This window comes from Dreissena polymorpha, chromosome 12, assembly GCF_020536995.1.
Source record: "Dreissena polymorpha isolate Duluth1 chromosome 12, UMN_Dpol_1.0, whole genome shotgun sequence".
In the NCBI taxonomy this organism is placed as follows: domain Eukaryota; kingdom Metazoa; phylum Mollusca; class Bivalvia; order Myida; family Dreissenidae; genus Dreissena; species Dreissena polymorpha.
In genome coordinates, this window is record NC_068366.1 from 19,273,597 (window position 1) to 19,295,636 (window position 22,040).

Below are 22,040 nucleotides of genomic sequence, written 5' to 3' on the forward strand. Positions count from 1 at the left end.
ACAACATTCAAATGATTTTGAGTTAGAGTGCTTGAAGGTGTTTAATCACCAAAATAAGTAAGTCCTTTTGATTATTTTATATTTTGCCTTAGCTAAAATGTGAACTTCTGGCTTTAAAGTGTACATAAATTATGTACAAGATCCTATTTGCCAGATTTTCAATATTTATAGGTTATTAGACGTTTCACTGTACAATACAGAGATATATTTGGACGAGCACACAGTTTAACGGACGTCATAGGCTCGTCCAATATGACTTCAAACTGTGTGCGAGTCCAAATATATCACGTATTGTACAGTTTAAACGTCTAATAAGCTTTTTATTCTATATCCCTTTCTTCAGCTCTTTGTTTCATTTTAATTTTGATTTGAAAATGTTTTAATTGCATCTTTGTTTTTTTCAAGACAAGCGCCCGTGTGAGTCGATTATAGTACATTCGGATACTTTTTCTCGCTAACGGCTTTTATCGTTATAAAACAATTGCTTAGTGCACTTGTACTCAACTGTCCAATATGGAAAAAATACAGACTTTTTGGATCCAATACCGGAATATATTGGACGGTCACGTGGTACATATGAAGAATGCTGATTGGATGGATTTATTGGATATAGAATATAACTAACATTAATAATTTATCTAACATATTTAAGCAACAACTAGGGAATTTGTTATCTAACACATGTAAATAAGTGTTTTTGAGCAAACTTATTTCATTTGCTTGTAAATATTTCCCAAAATTAATTAAATTTCGATCTATTTTCACATTTTGTGTGTGTTAGTAAACCTTTAACTCTTTCAGTGCTGGAACCGAATTTTGAAGACCTTTGCAAACAGTTTGGATCCATTAGAGACGCCACAGAACGTAGCGTCTCATCAGGATCCAAACTAATTGCTATTCTGATAGTATTCTTTGAAAAAAAATGGAAAAAATGCTAATTTTAAAATTCAGCAGACGACAAATTTCCCAGCATGCAAAGGGTTAATTAAGAAGGGCATGATGGGGAACCATAAAAGACCAGGGTGCAGCACCCTGTTTATAATTTCACTCTAGATATTTACCAATTATAATGATGATCAAACTGAGCATGAACCTGTTTTGTAGCTTGTAGTTCTAGGATAATATTGATCCAATTATTGCTCGAGTCCATGGGAAACTTCCATGAACAGTTCTATAAATCTTTAAATTATGCAAATGTACATAAACATGTGGTACTAACGTTCATAAACTACAGAGGTTATAAACTTTTTAGTTCAACTAAAGTTCATGAGATTTTTATGCCCCCCTTCGAGGAAGAGGGGGTATATTGTTTTGCACATGTCGGTCCATTGGTCCGTCCGTCGGTTGGTCGGTCTGTCCACCAAATGGTTTCCGGATGATAACTCAAGAACGCTTACACCTAGGATCATAAAACTTCAAAGGTACATTGATCATGACTGGCAGATGAACCCTATTGATTTTCAGGTCACTAGGTCAAAGGTCAAGGTCACAATGACAAAAAACGGATTTACACAATGGCTGCCACTGCAACTGACAGCCCATTTGGGGGGCATGGGTGTTTTACAAACAGCCATTGTTAGTTTTCAATTACACATTCATGAACAGTTCATAAATTGTGGAACACAAAGTTAATGTTTTTTTTTATAAAGTTTATGAACCCTTTTTAGAGTTCATGAACTAAAAAGGTTCATGAAGTGTTCATGAACTAATTAAGACCTTTTTTCATGGGGAGTCTTAGTATATTTCAATATAGGCAAGACCAGTTATGTATTTCACTATTGTGCCACAGTGGGATACAAGAGTTCTGTCAGGTAGTTCATGATATGCAATTCTTTATATTCTTTAAGCAAATTATCACATGCAGATGTTGCCAATGGTAATAGAAGCTCCTAATCCAAGACATGAACAAAGAGCTGTTACCAGTGTGACCTTGGGACTACTGTATTCAATTGAACCACATTGACTTAAAACTGTTGCCATTGCTGAGGATGCTATGGTGTTGGAGCATTTATTTCTTATTCAATGCTATTTCATTTACTTCATTGATTTAGTATTAAGATTTATTTCCAATTCTGAACAAGTTCTATTATACATGTAGATCAACATGTCGGTTAATAATAAATTAAGGGTATAGGTAAGTCCTGAAAACAAGTTATGTAACATAGAACTTGGCGATTCAACTCAATATTTGTGTTAACCTTCAGTAATCTGAAACCAAAGTTGTTAGTCAACCATGTCCCAGGTAGGGTGGCGTATATAAGTCGGTCTAGACCGTCCGTCAGTCACTCTGTCTGTCTGGCATATTCATCAGATTTTGGTATGTGAGTCTACTTACATATGTACATGAGTTATGGGCCTTGGACTTTACATTTTCCAGTAAAATAGCTGTGATGCTTTAAAGCTCAGTAGGGCTCATTGTGTTTGTGTTAAAGCATTTTTATTGTCCCCTACCGGTCAAACCGTCAGTCAGTCAGTCAGTCTGTCAGTAAGTAAGTCAGCCAGCCAGTCAGTCAGTCAGTCAGTCAGCCAGCCAGTCAGTCTGTCAGTCAGTCAGTCAGTCAGTCTGTCAGTAAGTAAGTAAGTCAGCCAGTCAGTCAGTCAGTCAGTCAGCCAGCCAGCCAGCCAGTCAGTCAGTCAGTCAGTCAGTCAGTCAGTCAGTCAGACTCAGTCAGTCAGTCAGTCAGTCAGTCAGTCAGTCAGTCAGTCAGTCAGTCAGTCAGTCAGTCAGTCAGTCAGTCAGTCAGCCAGCCAGCCAGTCAGTCAGTCAGTCAGTCAGTCAGTCAGTCAGTCAGACTCAGTCAGTCAGTCAGTCAGTCTGACTGTCACACTTTTCTGGATCCTGCGATAACTTTAAAAGTTCTTAATATTTTTTCATGAAACTTGTAACATGGATAGATGGCAATATGGAGATTATGCACGTAATTTCATTTTGTTCCTACGTCTAGAATTCTGGTTGCTATGGCAACAAATATATATATATATAATTTTTTTTTTTTTTTAATTCTTACAATGGTGGAGTGTCACCAGTAGGGGACCATATTGCATGGCTATCTCTTGTTTTTACCTAAAAAACGATTTGATAAAAAAATAATTGAAAACACTACATTATTTTAAGAGCTTTCTAAGATGAGGAATTGCAATCTATTTGTAAGCGTAACTGGAATAGGCCATTTTCTTTTTTTTTAAATAAAAGGTTAATTATTTATTTGATCTTTATACATAGAAATTTTAAGAAAAAGAATCAATTATGTATTAACTGTACTAATTTTTTTAACCCCTGTGAATCTACAGCCATTAAATTAAGTAGTTAATTTATACTGTTTGCACTCTTTGGATATTAAAGACACTGAACTGTGGATACATTTTGGAAGTGACAAACTTATTTAGCAAACAAATTGGAAATGACAAACTAATTTCATGAAAAATAATCATGAACCATATCATATTCGTGTTATAATTTAATTACAAAAAAATGTTATAAATTAGCAGTAATTTAGCTACAATGATTGACATGGTTTCCGAACAAATTAAATTTAATGTGTCAAAAAAAAATTATGGATATGTTTACGATTTTGGCATTGCCCGTTGCATATAATGCAATTTTGACTGAAAATTATGGAACTTAATTGAAGATTTAAATACCGTCATTCTCATGACAGGGTTGACAATGTCATCAAAGGGTATGCTAGGAAGAACAGGAACACAAACTTGTAAGCAATAAAAATTGCAGTGTGATTTAATGGATGTTTCATGATGCAAGGGAAGTGCTCTCATTAAAGTTTTTACCCCATTATTGAACATTTATGAGCATTTGATTGAAATAAGTGCATTTGCTCCGGACAAAAAGCAGGAATGCATGCATTGATTGTCTCAGTGTAAAAATAAGAATAATAAAATTATGATCTCCAAAATTAAAAATGATGTAAACAAGAGCTGTCACCATAGGTTGACATATTGCCCCCGAAAAACGCTTTTTTGAAACCTAAACGCAGGTTTCAAAACCTAAACGTTGCGGGCCCTTAGTCTAAGGTCAAGGTCAAAGGGTTTAAAATGTGTATGCGTATGGAAAGGCCTTGTCTATATACACATGCATACCAAATATGAAGGTTACATCTGAAGCGACATAGAAGTTATGAGCATTTTTCGAAACCGAAAGGCAAAGTGTGACAGACTTTCAGACGGACAGAGAGACGGACAGAAATGCGATCACTATATGCCCACCTTCGGCGACATAAAATAAGCTGTATAAAGGTATAAACAATTGTTAAGTATATGATAATAAATGTACTCACTGTTTACAGTCTATATGTAAGCAGAAGGTTTTTATTCTGAACCTACTCGGCTGTTTTGATGCCAATTATGTGACTCAGGTCTGGCAGAATTATTGACCCTTACTCACAACAAGCATAATCCACATATATTAACATGCTGTTTGAGCTTTTAGAGCTTATTTTTTACCTGACATTTATCATGTGTGTTTCACAATTTCTATCCATCTTTTAAGAGTTTGAAATTCCAAGTTTTGCTTTTTAACAGCAGCAGTTTGAATAAGAGTTAGCGAAATTCCAATTTGGCAATAAAGCAAATTTTGGGAACAATTTTAAGAATAACGTGCAAGATACATTATATGTCATGTTCTGTGAAGCCGATGTTTCCATTCGTGGATGCATAAAAAGGGGGGTGCTGATCTCTGATCTTGGCGTATGATTCAGAATTTGGTATTTGGTTATGCAACATCGATATTTTACGGATATTCCTCCGTATTGATTCAACCAGGACTGGGCAGCCTGTATGAGAAATTCTAGTTTGCTCACTGTTTTCTGAGAAAATCAGTCTATATGGAGACCTGAAGAGTATTGGATGTAACCTTTTTGCTAGCAGCGTTCGGATTTTTCTGTAAATTGAGAATACAAGAAAATACATTTCAATTTACGTGAATTGGACTACCATTTTTATATGAATATCATTCAGAAGATGTTTTAAAAGCCATTTAATGACATCGTGACCTCCATCAGTTTTGACATAAGTGTGAATCATCGGTCTTTAAAATGTGTCTTATAAGCTCAAAGGATTAGTTGATATCAATGTCTGCGGGTTTAAAATGAGAGGGACAAATTGGATTTGCATCGAAGGACAAGCAACTAAGTGGAAAAGAAGAAAAAGGGCTTTTACTGTTGGATTACTAATCATACATTTTCCATCGGATGTTTGGTGGCAGTGTTTTTGCAGCTAGACTAGCAGTATTGATTATATACCAGGAATGGAAGTCTTGGAATCATCCCGGAGACTCTGTTCACTGATGGTGATAGATTCCAGTCAGTAAATGTTGATTGTTTGTATATTCATGTATCTGTTTCTGGGTTTTGTATATGTAAGACTTCTTGGCAGTCAGAAGTTTTGTATTGAAATCAAGTCAACAGTATTTTGAAGGGGACTGCATTATATAAATGATCAGGATAAGGGACCAACATTTGTAATACTGAATTAACTCTACCCTATAAGAAGGGATAATCACCTATCAAATTCTGTACAAGGTGCAAGACCTAGAAACTCTACTGTGGCATCCAAGCGTAGGGAAGTGAAAATCATTAGTCAAATTTGGTACATGGTGTAAGACCTACACAATCGACGGTGGCATCCAAGCGTAGGGCAAGTATCCTGCGTGAGGGCGTGGCTTACACAGGAAGTGGGTGGAGTCACAGTGACCCTGACCCCGTGTGGGAGGTCACGCTAGGACTCGTGAGGATGGAGCACCATCATGTGCGGTTTGAGGCGGCAGTCAGCGAGTGTGATAGTGAAAGTAGCTGGTTCAGCTATGCCAGCACTATAGGTAACAATGGAAACACTGAAGGATTGGGGGGGGGGTATGAGCAGTGTAATTGTTTCATTTTTTCCTGCAGAATAAATTATTGTCTTTTGTTGGATGCCAGTTTTGTGTTTAACAGAATGTTATCGGCCTGCATATTTTGCTGGGTTTGTGTGAAATGTTTTGGGTCCCCTCTAAGTGGAAATAGGGTCCTTTTGGTAGTAAGATTTTTTGGACATATAAGAACCTTCTTTGACTGAGGATCAGTATGCCAAGAGTAAAATTCTTTTCCTGGAATCGATGGCACTAAGTCCATGTGACTACAGTAGATTGTTAGATGTTGATACTCCTGTTTTATTGTTTGTTTTTTAAATATTAAAAGTATCATATATTTTAAGAGCCTGTACTTAATGGTAAACATTTTCCAAGGAAAATTGCACAATATTGATGTCTCAAGAGACATTCTGTTAAGTGTTATTGCTTTGTTACATGTGGGTGGCCAGGGAAACTAAATAATTGTTACAGACTGTATTGATTGGCAGCTGCATGAGTCAGATCTTGTATGGAATAAACAATATCTGTTCAGCTGAGGATTTTCCTTCAAACTAGTTGTATGATAACATTAATAGACAAATTTGAATTAACATAATTGATTTAACAGTACCAACGTTAAATAGTACTGGTACATCCCTAAGTATGTGTCAGCTGACCCAGGAAAAGTGGAAGAAGATTACTGTGCTTTTTTTTTTAGCTCGACTATTATATATGAAATATATATAGTGGAGCTATCCTAGTCACCCAGGCGTCAGCGTTTGCGTTCCCCTTAGCGTTTGCGTTAGCGTGCAAATGTTAAAGTTTGAGTACTACCCGAAATATTTCCTATGTCCCTTGACATATTGCTTTAATATTTTGCATACTTCTTGACCAACATGACCCCAACTTATAAACAAGAGTAGACAACTGTATCAAGCATTTTGTAAAAATTATGGCCCTTTTTCCACTTAGAATTATGTTAAAGTTTGCATACCACCTCAAATATTTTCAATGTCCCTTGACATATTGCTTTCATATCGAAAAGTTGAGCACGCTGTCCTCTGACAACGCTGTCCTCTGACAGCTCTTGTTTAGTCTAAATGCCGCGATTTTTCCCAATCCAAAGGGACCCTGTTGGACCCATTCCCAAAAAGGTGAAAAAAACAACAAGACTGAATTAACTGTCTGATTAGAAATTACTGAAATACTGAAAGCATTGTAGTGAACAATAAAACACAACTATTAACAAATGAATGGTAGTTCTCAGAATTATTGGGGGTACAATTTTCCTTTGCTTTCTACCCAGCACTTGACATAGCTGCATTTCTTCCCCACTTACTATCAGTGTGCACATTGTACGCAGATTGTGGAGGATCTTGTGAAAGTGGGTTTCCTTGTTGAAGGTGATAACAGTATTTGTGTTTTATGAATGTGTACATTCTTGTCTTTGGGTAACTTGGCTGTCTTTTGGTGCATACGTGCAGTATTCTGTGTAGCAATGGTTTAAATGATTTATAAATGGTTCTGTGTGGAAGTGGATGTTAAATAATGATTTGAAAAACAAGTTCTGTAAATATTTCAGTTGATCACCGGTATTTGCACAAGCTGTCCTGAATTTGACTGATTGATTAACATTATGGATTTATATTGAATCATTATAAGAGTTGGTGCATTGAAATATCTGAGATCAACTAATGTCTGATGATTTCTACACCGTCCTATGAAAAGGAATCAGTTTAAATATTCAAAATCTTTACTAGAATAAAAAAATGATTTCAACATTTGAGTGCTGAATAATATTGGATTAATTGCAATTGTCTAATAGGCCTTGCAGTATTACACAATAATGTGTTTAAGTTTCCTTAATATTTTCCAAAGAAAAACACAGTTAATCAAATACTCCATTTTAAATAAGCCAAGACCCTGAGAATGTCATAAATTGTTGCAAAACTTGGATTTTGTGCGTACATAATTGGAACCATTGGATTTTTACATTCCTATTTGAGACAGAAATAATTAAGAAATAACAAGTGATGCAATCTCACTATAAATAACATTAGGAGGGATCAATAAGTTCTGGTCTCTGATCCCAGCTATGGTTGACTGACGTGTTCCTATTGGTGAAAATGTTGACAGTAATATGCTCTGATTGGTTCTTAAACTTAAAGCCCTAATAAAGTTCCTATTGGTAAAAATGTTGACAGTAATATGCTCTGATTGGTTCTTTAACTAAGCCCTTATAAAATCTGCTGCAGATGGTGTCAGGCAATATAATTTGTACTTGTTATAAAAAGTCAATCAATTATTAATGTTTCTAATTCAATAAGCAAGGGATCCAGATGTGTCGTGTACTCGTGAATGAACTTTAATTGGTACCATAAGTTATTGCTAGTTCTTAAAATGCGTAAAATGGTTACAAATATCTGAAGTAGCTCTTATAACGCAAGGAATGGATATCTGTATGGTGATGGTGTTATTGTATTGACTTGGATTTACTTGGACTTTAAATATTACCTAAAGGTAAAGCTAAATTTTCTTCTGTCCTCATGTAAATAGTTGATCTGGTATTAACCATGTTAACCCACATTATAATGTAAATTGGTTTTCAAACAGAAGATGAATATTATTGTATGTATTAAAAACAAATACATGAGTCAGACAAACTTGTAGTTGCTTCCCTATTGAAACTCATAAAATGAATATAAACTGAATTGTTTGTAAAAATACAAATTCACCTTAAATGCTGTTTTTAATGAATTTAGCATTTAAAATTTAGCTTCAGCTAAACTGATTGCCAATAAAAATTATAATTATTATATTATAAGACATATACCATTTGAAAAAAATCTAATTAATTTGCCACTTTGATACCTTAAAACAATACTGGGGCAAGCTAGGCCTGCTCACCTATATAAGACAAGAAACCGTAGGAGACAGGTGATGCTCCCCAAAGTTTTTTTTTGTCACAATATTGCACTATATATTCAGATAAAAGGAAACGTCTTGAGGGGCATAACTTTGGACAAAATAATACGATGGATGGGTTAGGAACTTAAAAATCTCAAAGGGCCATAACTCTCTAAATAAATCATCTAACCAGAACCCGCTGATAACATGCGCATCTCCTCAAGGTAGCTTCCCATAAAGCTTCATTGAACTCCAGTCTGTAGTTGGGGAGAAATAGCCCGGACAAGAATTGCACTGTATGTACAGTTTATAGAAAATTTTAAAGGGCCATAACTCTGTGAAAAATCATCTGACCATAACCGGCTGATAATATGCACATCTCCTGTTGGTAGTGAAGCTTCCCATAAAGTTTCATTGAATTCCCGTGATAAGTTGCTGAGAAATAGCTCGGACAAGAATTGCACTATATGTACATGGAAAATTTCAAAGGGCCATAACTCTGTGAAAAATCATCCGATCATAACCGGCAGATAATATGCACATCTCCTGTTGGTAGTGAAGCTTCCCATAAAGTTTCATTGAATTCCCGTAATAAGTTGCTGAGAAATAGCTCGGACAAGAATTGCACTATATGTACAATGGAAAATTTCAAAGGGCCATAACTCTGTGAAAAATCATCCGACCAGAATCCGCTGATAATATGCACATCTCTTATTGGTAGTGAAGCTTCCCATAAAGTTTCATTGAATTCGGGTCATTAGTTGCTGAGAAATAGCCCGGACAAGAATTGCACTATATGTACATGGAAAATTTCAAAGGGCCATAACTCTGTGAAAAATCATCCGACCATAACCGGCTGATTATATGCACATCTCCTGTTGGTAGTGAAGCTTCCCATAAAGTTTCATTGAATTCCTGTTATAAGTTGCTGAGAAATAGCTCGGACAAGAATTGCACTATATGTACAATGGAAAATTTCAAAGGGCCATAACTCTGTGAAAAATCATCCAACCAGAACCCGCTGATAATATGCACATCTCCTCTTGGTAGTAAAGCTTCCCATAAAGTTTCATTGAATTCTGGTCATTATAGTTGCTGAGAAATAGCCCGGACAAAAATTGTGCACGGACAGACACACAGACGGACAGATGAAGCGGCGACTATATGCCCCCCCCCCCCCCCAATTTTTTTTGGGGGGGAGCATAAAAATCAAAGACCTTATTTATATATTGGTTACCCTTGTATTTAAGCTTTTTTGCAATGTATACATGTATATTCCCTGGCATTCACACAATTTGCAGGACCACTCACCCTGCAGCGTGATTAGTGCTTATAATCCACTCACCTTGCATTCTCATCTGCATGTCCTGCATTGTTTTATGTACAAAAATATTAGTTTGATGACAAGCAGCCAGAAGGTGTAGCAGGGGGGGGGAGGGTGGGGTGGGGTGGGGGCTAAGCATTCAATAACTATATCCGGGAATGCAAAAAAATTGCCTGGCTGGCCAAGTATTTTAAAAGCTTTATTTGCAGGTACAATAAACATTACTTGAAAATTCATGTATATGAGTGGATTTTTGGATGCCTGTTTTTTCCCGACCCCACCACCCTTCATGCAAATTCACTCAAACCACAGATATGATGCTGCAAATACCATGCAAATACCATGGACATTATTAGAAGATCTTTATGTTAACACAATTACAGACGTACATACTTGTATATAATTCAGATATTTGTTCTGTAGCTGTTTTACAGGTTTTGCTGTATATTACTTGTTGTATTTTGGTGTTATTGTATCAGTCGGAGACATTTTAGTGTACATGTAAGAGATATAATATGTTGATAATGCTGTGAGGTAGAGATATCTCAAGAATTTACCTTGAATACATATTTTCTGAGAAAGTTGTCTGCTCTCAGTAACAGCTATGTCACCTGTTTTGTGGATTAAAAAAAAGGCAACAACAAAATGTGTCCATGAAATATGGTTGCAAAAATGTTAATTGAGATTTTATAAAGAAAATTTGCCATGAAGCTTATTTTAAAATACATTTTTTTGCAAAAAACAAAAACACATCACACTGTGGCATCACAGATTTAATACTGAACATTACCATTTGACCATTGTTCATGGACAACTGAACTTTAAAGTCCATTTTTTTAAGCATTTATTATTATTGGCTCGTACTAAAGATCCACTTAAGAGAAAGGAATTAAATAGAGCTCTTGATTTTCCTGAATAATTATATTGTTGTTTTTGTTTGTTTCCGTAAATCCCCGAAAGAAGATGAAATGAAAATAGGCAATTGTTTTCCATTGATAATTTAATGGTATTTTGTTACTGGATCATTTAAAGAAAGATATGAGAAATTTATTTTAATTATTAAAATGTAATAGTATTATTTTGTGATATGCCCTTTATGACATTGTGTTTTAAACGTTTTCATCAATAATCGTATGACTTATTATTACCGTAGATCCCATAAAGAAGGAGAAGGACAAGGAGCGAGAGGAGAAGATCCGCCAGGCACAGCTCAAGTTGGCTGAGGAGCGCCAGAAGAAAATCGAGGAGATGCGGGAGCAGCAGAGGCTCGCGCAGGAGAACCGTGAGAAGCAGCTGGAGGCGCGGCGCAGGAAGATCGAGGAGCTGAAGAGGAGGGAGGATGAGCGGAGGAAGCAGGTGGAGGACAGGAGGAAGACCCAGGAGGAGATTGATAAGGTTGGAAACTTCAATATTAACTCTTTCAGTGCTGGAAGCAAATTTTGAAGGCCTTTGCAAACAGTTTGAATCCAGATAAGACGCCACAGAACGTCTGTTCAGGTTTTATGAGTAACTCGCAGTCTGTTCAGGTTTTATGCTGTTTGCTGCTCGATCATCAGTATTTAAGTGTTGGAGATGAAGCCTTTAAAACTTGAGTCTAGTGAGAAAGGTCTTTAAATAAATTTATCTTTCTTACTAGGGACTACAAATGCATGCAAATATGTATTTAAGTGGCAAAGGGTTAATACATTATTACATACATGTATTTAAGAAATATTTTCGCTAACAGCCATGTCAATAAAATGAGGTTATGCTCACACTAACAAATTGTTCTAAACCTTACTTCATGCTAAGTAAGTATTTGGTATGTATTGATTATAATGTAGACTTGTATTTGTTTTTACTGTACTGAAAACTTTAAAAAGTCAGTAAGGACCGTTTTTCATTAGCACATGGAATTTCTTGTCTTGATTTGTTTTGTAGATTATTCTGAGAATAATTCTTGTCAGTTGATCTGTTGCAATGGCCTGACATTTTCCCTGAGGCATATGGATGTTTCACACAATTGACATGTTCAGGGCTTTTTTCTGGTTGATTTTATAATTTTTATTTGGTCGTATTTCCAAAATCAAGAATTAAAGGTATCTTTTTACCAAAGTCCAGTCCTAAAATTTCCAATTAATGGTTTGAATTTCGTATGTTTGGAAATAGAGCTGTAAAGTGTAGAAATAAAGCATTATGAAGTTGTAATATCGTTTATACTGATGTGTTTATTATTTGAATGTTCTGTTTTAATTTAAGTTTTATAAATACTTATTAAAAGGTTATGTATTAATTTCCAAATTAAAAGTTAATTTACCCTAAAAATCTCAATGCGACAGGTATAGGTCTAATTCCCAAAATGGTGATAAAAACCTCTGATGTTTGTCAGCTATTTCGACCATTTTAGGGGCATTGCACTTTTTTAGCCACCATAAAGTGGGAGGCATTAAGCAATGCAAATCTTGTCTTGACTGTTACATAACTTAGTATTCCCTGCCAAAGACAGAGGGATATTGAAGTGGTGTTTTCCGTCAGTCTGTCTGTCTTTGTGTCTGTCACAAAAATTATCTTTGGCAGAGGATATCAATTAAACTTTTTTTTTGTTTAAAAATAGCTTGCCACCATTGATCATCATGTGCAGATGATGTGTTGCACACATCACTTTTGCACACATTACTTGAATCCCTATCTCAAATGTCACGGTTTCCCATTGAGGTGTTAGGTCGATATCGGGGATTACTTTAGATTGTCAGCACTGTGACTTCATTATTGCTATGGTCATTGTAAAATAACTTGCCAACAAAGCCCATGAATTATGGCATTGAGTGTTGACCTTTGACCTTTTCAGGCGAAGAAAGAAGCCATCCTTTGTAAGGCCAAGGAGCGACTGACGCGCTACGAGCAGTGGAAAACCGGCGGCAGGAAAGGTGGGCGTAGGCACGTCCTCGGCTTTGGCAGCCGGACGCCGCGCGATGTGTGCTTACCGCTAGACTCCAGACGCTCTTCGTCTCAAAGCACACTTAGACGCTCTCCTAACAACTCCGACTTTGACTCCTATTTTAACCGCCGCGCAGTGTCGGCGAGCAGCGTAGTGCGCCGACACTGCTGCATTGATATTAACAAGCTCACACAGGGGACGGGTATGTTCGCTGTTCTCTCCTACAGCTCTCTATCTCATTTATCAAATTTCTTTGGTGACAACATGTCAAACATGTCAAAACTTGTCTCTGCTTGCTGATGGGGATTGTTGTTGTATGTCTGATTAAATGAAACACTGCAAGGGTTTAACATTTGGGTGTCTGGTTCAAGATTTTTGTTAGTCAAAAGTTAAGATTTATTAATCTTATACTGTGTTAATTTAAATAAATATATATATATATATATGAAAGCCAAAGACATGTTCTTTCATTGAACAAAAAAAGATTTTGTGATGGAAAAATTTATTTCACAGTATGAAAATGGTAATCAAATAACAGGACCAGTCAGTTAGAGCAATATATTGTCAATTTATGGAAAACGTCATCGTTTTCGTCTTCTTTTTAAAAAAAAAGAAGAAAAAGCTGGATTAAATTTAAGAAGAGATTATATAATATGTAATGATGGCAGTGATATTTTCATCAATTATGTCTTTGTATAACTTATTTCAATGGAGATAATGAAGTTCTATTACATTGAGTTTTCAAAACTTTTAATATTCAAATGTTAAGTAGAAAAACACCCCATCAGCCAGCTGTTGAGAAATAAAATTTAATGTTAAAAGACAACATTTTTTAAAGGAAGCTTTTAAAGTCAAGTCAAATTCTACTCAATGTATACATTGTTTAAAAGGGAACTTTATTAAAGTCATTTTTAATAGTACATAAATCGTTAATATTAACTTGTTTCATGTAATGAGTATTGTGTTGAATTGTATGTGAATTTAATCGTAATTTTATTCATTACATATTGGGAATGGTGATGCTTGAACCCTTGCATTATTTTCACCTCCCGTAAAATATACAGCTCCCCTTTTTGGTTCAATTTCCTTGGTTAGTGCCATTATATTTTTGGGAAGCTGCTTGAAATGTAGCAGTTAAGGTTTGGACTTTGAGGATGAGAGCTCTGAGAAAACTAGGGATCATTTCAAGCAATTTATGGTAGAAATATAATTTGAACAAGGTTTACAATGGACGGTAAATCTGAAATTACCTTCTTGGATCGAAATTAGGCTTTATTTTATTTTCTGTCTACATTTTCAGCTCACCTGAGCACAACATGCCCATGGTGAGCTTTTGTGATTGCCATTTATCCGTTGTTGGTTGGTCATGCGTCAAGCATCGTCAACATTTACCTTGTTAACACTAGAGGCCAGGAAAAAAAGCCCTGGTTGTAAAACATGTTTGCTGGGGGCTGGACAGTTTTCCTTAAATGGCTACAGTCAGAAATTGTTGATGCTATATTAGCCACATTAATTGGCCAATCTTCATGAAACTTGGTCAGAATATATGTCCCAATCAAATCTTGGCTGAGATTGAAACTGGGTCATGTGAGCTAAAATAAACTAGGTCAAATTAAAAAACATTTATACTCTATAGAAGTCACTTTTTAAGTCCAATCTTTATGAACCAGCTTGCACTTTTTCAGACTAGTCTAGTTTCTTTGGGTCTCAGGTGAGCACTTGAGGGCCGATGGCCTTCTTGGTTTTCATTTTGAATAGGTTTATTTTTGTTGTGGATACTTGTGCACCTTGACATGTTGTACTTTCTCTTCACTGAGGAAATTGATAAGGTATACAACTGTGACAAACTCCTTGATACTGTCATCTTACCGGGTAATATTTGTATTTAGTATTTTTGTTATTTTAGCAACTAAAAAAAATCATTTAAAAAATAGATATTTTTTTAAATTCCATACATACTTGTTATAAAGGCTTTTTGCTACTTGTTTATTAAGCAATTCATTTTAGTTAAATATTTAATGTGCTCTCTTTTTATGCTTGCTAAAAATTGATGGACAATTTGGACATAGAAAAATAAACTGTCTCCATAATGCAAAATATTTTCATAGGAAATGAGCGTAACATTTTGTTTATGAAATCCAAGAATACAGTACCAATCCTTTTGTCTGCATACTTCAAATTATAGTTATTGATATCAAGGAATTTGTCCTACTAGAACTTAATACGGCTAACATCAACTAACATTGGTAACATGGTGGAAGGAACGAGTGTTCAAACTTTTCATTCTTCTGTCTCTTGTCTTTCTCTTCTACAACTCTCTGGAATATTATAGTTTGTGTTTGCTGTGTGCACTATGTATAGCATTTTGTGTAGCATTTTGTGGTGAACTAATTCCACAGCTAGACATTTGTTCATTAGTTGTTAGACTGTTCTCATTTATGGATGGTGGGTGTGCCAGAAAAAAGGTTGACATAGAGTAATTATTAACTTGTTATCTAGTATAGCTTCAGATGTAGTATCCATTAGCTGAAAGTTGTTTTTGTTGTTTCATTGTAGTTTATTTTTATTTTTTGAAGATTAATTTATCTTATATTTATGCCCCCCTTCGAAGGAGAGGGGGGTATATTGTTTTGCACATGTTGGTCGGTCCGTTGGTCTGTCTGTCTGTCGGTCGGTCAGTCCGTCAGTCGGTCTGTACACCAGATGGTTTCCGGATGATAACTCAAGAATGCCTATGCCTAGGATCATGAAACTTCATATGAACACTGATAATGACAAGCAGAAGACCTCTATTAATTTTCAGGTCACTAGGTCAACAGTCAAGGTCACAGTGACTCGAAATAGTAAAATGGTTTCCGGATGATATTTCAAGAATGCTTATGCCTAGGATCATGAAACTTCATAGGTACATTGATCATGACTATTGATTTTCAGGTCACTAGGTCAACGGTCAATGTCACAGTGACTCGAAAAGTAATGGTTTCCGGATGATATCTCAAGAATGCTTATGCCTAGGATCATGAAACTTCATAGGTACATTGATCATGACTGGCAGAAGACCCCTATTGATTTTCAGGTCACTAGGTCAAAGGTCAAGGTCACAGTGACTCAATACAGTAAAATGGTTTCCGGATGAAAACTCAAGAATGCTTTCGCCTAGGATCATGAAACTTCATAGGTACAATGATCATGACTGGCAGATGACCCCTATTGATTTTCAGGTCACTAGGTCAAAGGTCAAGGTCACAGTGACTCGAAATAGTAAAATGGTTTCCGGATGATAACGCAAGAATGCTTACGCCTAGGATCATGAAACTTCATAGGAACATTGATCATGACTGGCAGATGACTCCTTTTTATTTTCAGGTCACTAGGTCAAAGGTCAAGGTCACAGTGACTCGAAACAGTAAAATGGTTTCTGGATGATAACTCAAGAATGCTTATGCATAGGATCATGAAACTTCATAGTTACATCGATCATCACTGGCAGATGAACCCTATTGATTTTCAGATCACTAGGTCAAAGGTCAAGGTCACAGTGACTCAAAACAGTTAAATAGTTTCCTGATGATAACTCAACTCAAGAATAATAAAGCCTAGGATCATGAAACTTCATAGGTATATTGATCATGATTGGCAGAAAACCCCTATTGATTTTCAGGTGACTAGGTCAAAGGTCAAGGTCACAGTGACAAAAACATATTAACACAATGGCTGCCACTGCAACTGACAGCCCATATTGGGGGCATGCATGTTTTACAAACAGCCCTTGTTATCTTATATTGCGCCATTTTCTCGTTGTTATTAAATGGTGTTTCTGAACAACTGATCGATATTAAAAATATAATTTAATCAATTTTTAAATAGGAATTGAAGTTAAAGGAACTTGTTTTGTAGTCACAAATTTTAAGTATTTCATTTTAAATTAAGGTTTTAAATTTCAAGTTGTTTGTGGGTTTATAGTGATTATCAAACTTGGTGACTTTGCTTACATTCTATATGCGCTGAACACACCATGTCATACCCATAACCTAGGCTGCTTACTTCTAACCCTTTGCACCATGTATAATTTAGCCTTTTTCTGGGAAAACTGGGCTTAATGCATGTGTGTAAAGTGTCGTCCCAGATTAGCCTGTGTAGTCCGCTAATCTGGGACGACACTTTACGCATATGCATTAAGCCCAGTTTTCTCAGAACGCGGCTTCATTGATAAATACTTACTTTCATTTTAGAAATAATTATCAAAAAGTGTTTCATAATTAAATATGTATCATTTAAAACCTAATTATTTATTTCTATGAACTTAGTACCCCTTTAGCATGGTTGGCATAAATATTCTACGTAAAAGTCAAATGAAGTGGGTTTTTGTTGCATTTTGAATGTTTGTTTTTTTAAACAAGTGAATGAATAAACCATTACATTTATACTTTTTATTTGCAAGTTGTATTTTATTGCTTTTTAAACTTGATTGAATGCATGCCACAGGAAGATCCAGCCGGTGTACAGGTCTAGGTCAATTTATCTAGGTTAACATAAATTACATAGTTGTTAATTGTGTGGTCCTTTGAAAACATAATTATGACATCCTATCTGTAAACACATTGAATTTTGATTTTGTTTGAATTAAGATATAAGAGATCATTTATAACAAATGCAGAAGCTTTTTCATGTATTTTGTTAATGTATTTTAGAAAATCCACTGAAATTGTTACTCAATCTATTATAGTGTCGCATCTTTATGAAATAATCATAGGATATCCAGTGTTCAACCCAGTGTTCATGGGAATGAAACACTTGTTTTTATGTTATTTTAGCTGAAAAAGGATGTCTTTTGATGGAATATTGAATATAAAGTCAAACTAATGTTTATGGCGAGATATATTCAGGTTATACAAAATATTCCAAATAGCAGTATCAGTCTCAAGTAATAACTAAAAAGCAACCATGAAATGATTAAATAATAGTATCCATGTTTTCTATTTGATCTATAAATATAAGCCTACAAATTGATAAAAACTTCACAAATATGACATTAAGGTACAAAAAAGCCATAAACTCCAACCTTAAAAGTAAGAATATTTGTGTTGTTGTATTTGTTGGTAAATTAAAAACAGTTCACAGAGTTATGATGCATATGCGTAAAAATATGTGTGCAAATTGTTGAAATTTGACTAGACCTGTGCATTTGGGTCCTTCTGGCTTGTTTGATATTTGCTTGCATCATGTTGTATCGTGCTGTTGGATGTTTTCTCCTAGGCATCCCTGGCGATTCCCCACCCTCGAAAAAACTCTCTCAATCCACGAGCGTTCTTTATCACAAACGAAGTCCCCAGTTTTCCTCGTCCGGAGACCTTATTGCTGTCGGTCCCGGAAATCTTAAATCCGGTGCCGAATCGCTTATGGGTAAGGGTGATCATAATAATATAAATTTACTAAGTTGTTTGGTTTTAAGTCATGGTATTTTTCAGTTGTATTATTTTATTTTGAGCACTTTGGTGCGATTTGTAACTTATCAGTAAGTTATTATAATTTTTGCACATACTTTGTACGAGCATTTTGGATCAATTAAATTTTATTTTAACACTGAGTTATAATTTTTGCATATGTTTTAAAAATTGAAGGTTTTACTATGTGAAGATGTTGGACCAAAAAAGCACAGGGTGTTGCAAAGAGGTTTTGAATAAGTTTGTTAAGGCCCAGAAAATGTTCTTAAAATTTGTTATGAATTTGATTATTGAAATCTATTTTTTTTTAATTTATATTTTAAATTGACATTTTTGGCATTATTTGATGGCAGGAAACACAAGAACAATCATGCAACATCATGCTTTTTACTCCATATCTTCAACTATTATTGTAAATGTATCTTACAGTATTGGTGCCCCTGAACAGTCACTGATTTGTGAAAGTGTCAGAATAGGCATTAACAGATTTTGTTCTTAATGTACCCTTTACAATACCATATAAATAAATTTTCAAATAAACCAAATTCAAATTACATACAAATATTTATTTTTCATAGTTCTGCTTCTTTAAATGTTTTTTTTTTTTATAAAGATCTTTTTAAGTTTGTAAGTGCAAATTATGTTTATTTGTGAGCGTCTATTATGATAATTTTGTTAATAATTATATTGAACTTTTGCCTACTTCCAAAGATACTTTTCATCATATTTACTGTTCAAGTTCTCCTTGCATGCTGTTATTTGACAACTTACAATATTACATGACTGGGAAACGGTATATATACATTCTGGTAATGCTTATATGCTTAATGCAATATGTATATAACATGAAACCAGTATATACAAACTGCATATCTGTATAGCTTTGAACATTGAGTGAGATTAGGACCTTTTTTTGCTTAGGGAAAATCTTTGTCCTCACTTTGAGAAAATATTTATAGCAGAGGAATATTAAATATTGGTGTGGTATCAGCTTCATAATTTGAAAGAATTTTTTTCTGAGTAAATAATTAAATATTAGTGTCCTCTTTTATCAAAACAGAAAAAAGTTTCTCTTGGTATTCCCTTATCAATGTGTCTGCTACTTCAAGATAAACCAGTCTGTGGATGCAGCTGTTTTTAAATGTATGGATTTGTATATTTTTTGCAATAAAAAATATAATTACTATTGTGGGCACAAAATTATGGACCCATAGTGTTGAGCCTAGAAGACAGTAATTCGTTTTGAAAACTAACACATACAATAGCAACAACTATGACAAGGGAGTCTTACGTCGAACTGTTGCATATTACATGTCCTATACAATAGTTCCATGCTGATTTGCAAAATTAATGTATTGTATTCCAGAGTTGTTGATTTGTTTATAAAGTGAGCTACTCAAGTATGTGTATTCTATTGGCATGAATGTTTATACCATCAATATTGTACCAATTGCTAACACCAAATGTATTTTGCTTAAATTTGCATGTAGACATATAATTATGGAATGGTGCATGTGCTTCGCTGCCTTGTATGGGCTTGACGGTAGATAAATGTGGATCAGTGTTGTAATCTGTTTCACTGTCCATCTGTCCAATCCTCGAAGCATGAGTATCAGTTTTGTAACTTCTTCTGATGCTTTCATTACTTGCTGTTGTGGTCAGTTATTATTTGGCTACTGCAATGCATTAACTGCCAATTAATTTTATGTATCCAAGAAGTATATCAACCTAAGGGTGAAGGCTAATCACAAACAAATTCAAATTTCAGGGATCAATTTCAGAGATCTAATGATTTTTTCTTTTTTTCTCTTTTTATCCCCTCCTCTTCCGACCACCCCCCACCCACTGACCACCCAATCTACATTTAACCATCATGCATCATCCAAAATGGCCGCCCCACCCTTGACACAACGCCATGGCATCACAGCACTGCACACCATTCCCGAAAACCGACTAGGCCGCTCTTTTGTAGCGTCCGCCCCTCCCACTAGGCATAAAAGCTCCGTGAATCTTACCTCTGGTGTGGTCAAAATGAGAGAGAGGTCGTCACCGCGTAAACCAAGGCCTTCTAGTGTGGCAACATCAATGCCTAGCTTTGTAAGGGTGGAAGGCGATTCTCCGAAGTCTTCGAGAAGCAAGAGTTCTGATCGATCACCAAGAGGTAGACATCTTGATGAAACTAACGGCAATATTGTCAAATTGAATAGATGGTTCTGAGCTTTGAATTAGTTCAACCATTTCTTTGCTATTATTTCTCCATTTAAACTTTTAAGATGAATCAGTTTAACAATTTAGATATAAACAAACTAATGTTATGGTAGGCAAATAATAATTTATATTAATAATAATTGAATATTTGTTGAGAAACTACTTTTTCTGAGTGACTTAAAATGAATATTTGTTTAGAAACTACCTTTTCTAAGTGTCTTAAAATACAATGCATCAAAAGTATGTCGATACTGGGCGTAAATTCTCTATTCTATAAAGGGTTGGTCTGCTGTTATGTTTTATGTTATTTTATGTTAAGCACTTGTGAAAACAAGAAGTTATCATTTCAGATGGCAGCAAGAGCAGAGGAGTGCCCAGGCAGGAGGAGGACGCAGCTGATGGACAGGTTGGGATCTTGGCCAGTATTCTCAAACCTATTCTTATACTTAACCCTTTTATGCCTAGTGGACTCTCCCATCCTTCTAAATTGGATCAATTTATTATCAAAATTAGGGATGTCTAGTATATTTATTTCTATATTTAGAATATTTCTTTCAGAAATTCCTTTAAGCAAACAGCATAGACCCAGAGGAGACGCTGCCTCATGCAGTGTCTCATCTGGGTCTATTCTGTTTGCCAAGGCCTTTTTTCTAGACACTAGGCATAAATGGGTTAAATACCTATCTACATGGTAAAGGGTTAAAAACGTATCTAAGTGGTAAAGGGTTAAATACGTATCTAAGTGGTAAAGGGTAAAGAATAAAGAATAGACTTAGAACCAATAAATATATTTCTGAGTTTTAATTCATACACATTGAAAATGGCGCTTATGTCATTAGCACATAATTCTAAACGAAGAATAATTAAATCATAGGCATTAACTGCCATGTTTAACACAACTTTCAAGTAGTTTTAGAACATTGGTCTGAAAATGTTATCTCTCAGAACTAGACTAAGCAAGTCCTAAGTATTGGTGGGTGAATATATGCTCAGTGTTTAAATTCATACTCATATATCCATATGACCACAAGAGTTTTATTCATCCCAATGCTGACAATGCTTTGAACAAATAGGCCTTTATTCAAGTTAACCCTTACCCACTCAGAAGCAAAGTGAAAGTGCGCAAACAGCATAAAACCAGAAAAGCCTGTAAGTAACTCACAGTCTGTTTAGGTTTTATGCTGTTTGCTGCTCATCAGAAATATTTCAGTATCTAAGGGTTGGAAATGAAGCCTCAAGTAAGAAAGGGCTTTAATTAAATTTAACTTTTTAAGTTACTACAGACGCATCAAAGTACGTCTCTTAGTGGTAAAGGGTTAACAATAATTTACTGGAACTGCTGTTTTCTTTGGAGGAAGAGGCTGCTTCTCTGTCGTGTGCATACACTAACAAGAAGATTGA

The 22,040-nt window shown here is 35.2% G+C and overlaps 1 protein-coding gene across 1 annotated transcript in view; it reads left to right on the forward strand.

The window, feature by feature from the left end:
• The window catches only part of LOC127852418 (ensconsin-like), a 91,329-nt gene that overhangs the window by 29,514 nt on the left and 39,775 nt on the right, over nt 1–22,040 (forward strand). Inside the window, exons 4-8 of the mRNA XM_052386373.1 lie at nt 11,224–11,465; nt 12,898–13,189; nt 18,244–18,390; nt 20,140–20,592; nt 20,990–21,045. Of these exons, the coding sequence (XP_052242333.1) occupies nt 11,224–11,465; nt 12,898–13,189; nt 18,244–18,390; nt 20,140–20,592; nt 20,990–21,045 (1,190 nt within the window). The remainder of the gene's footprint in view (nt 1–11,223; nt 11,466–12,897; nt 13,190–18,243; nt 18,391–20,139; nt 20,593–20,989; nt 21,046–22,040) is intronic.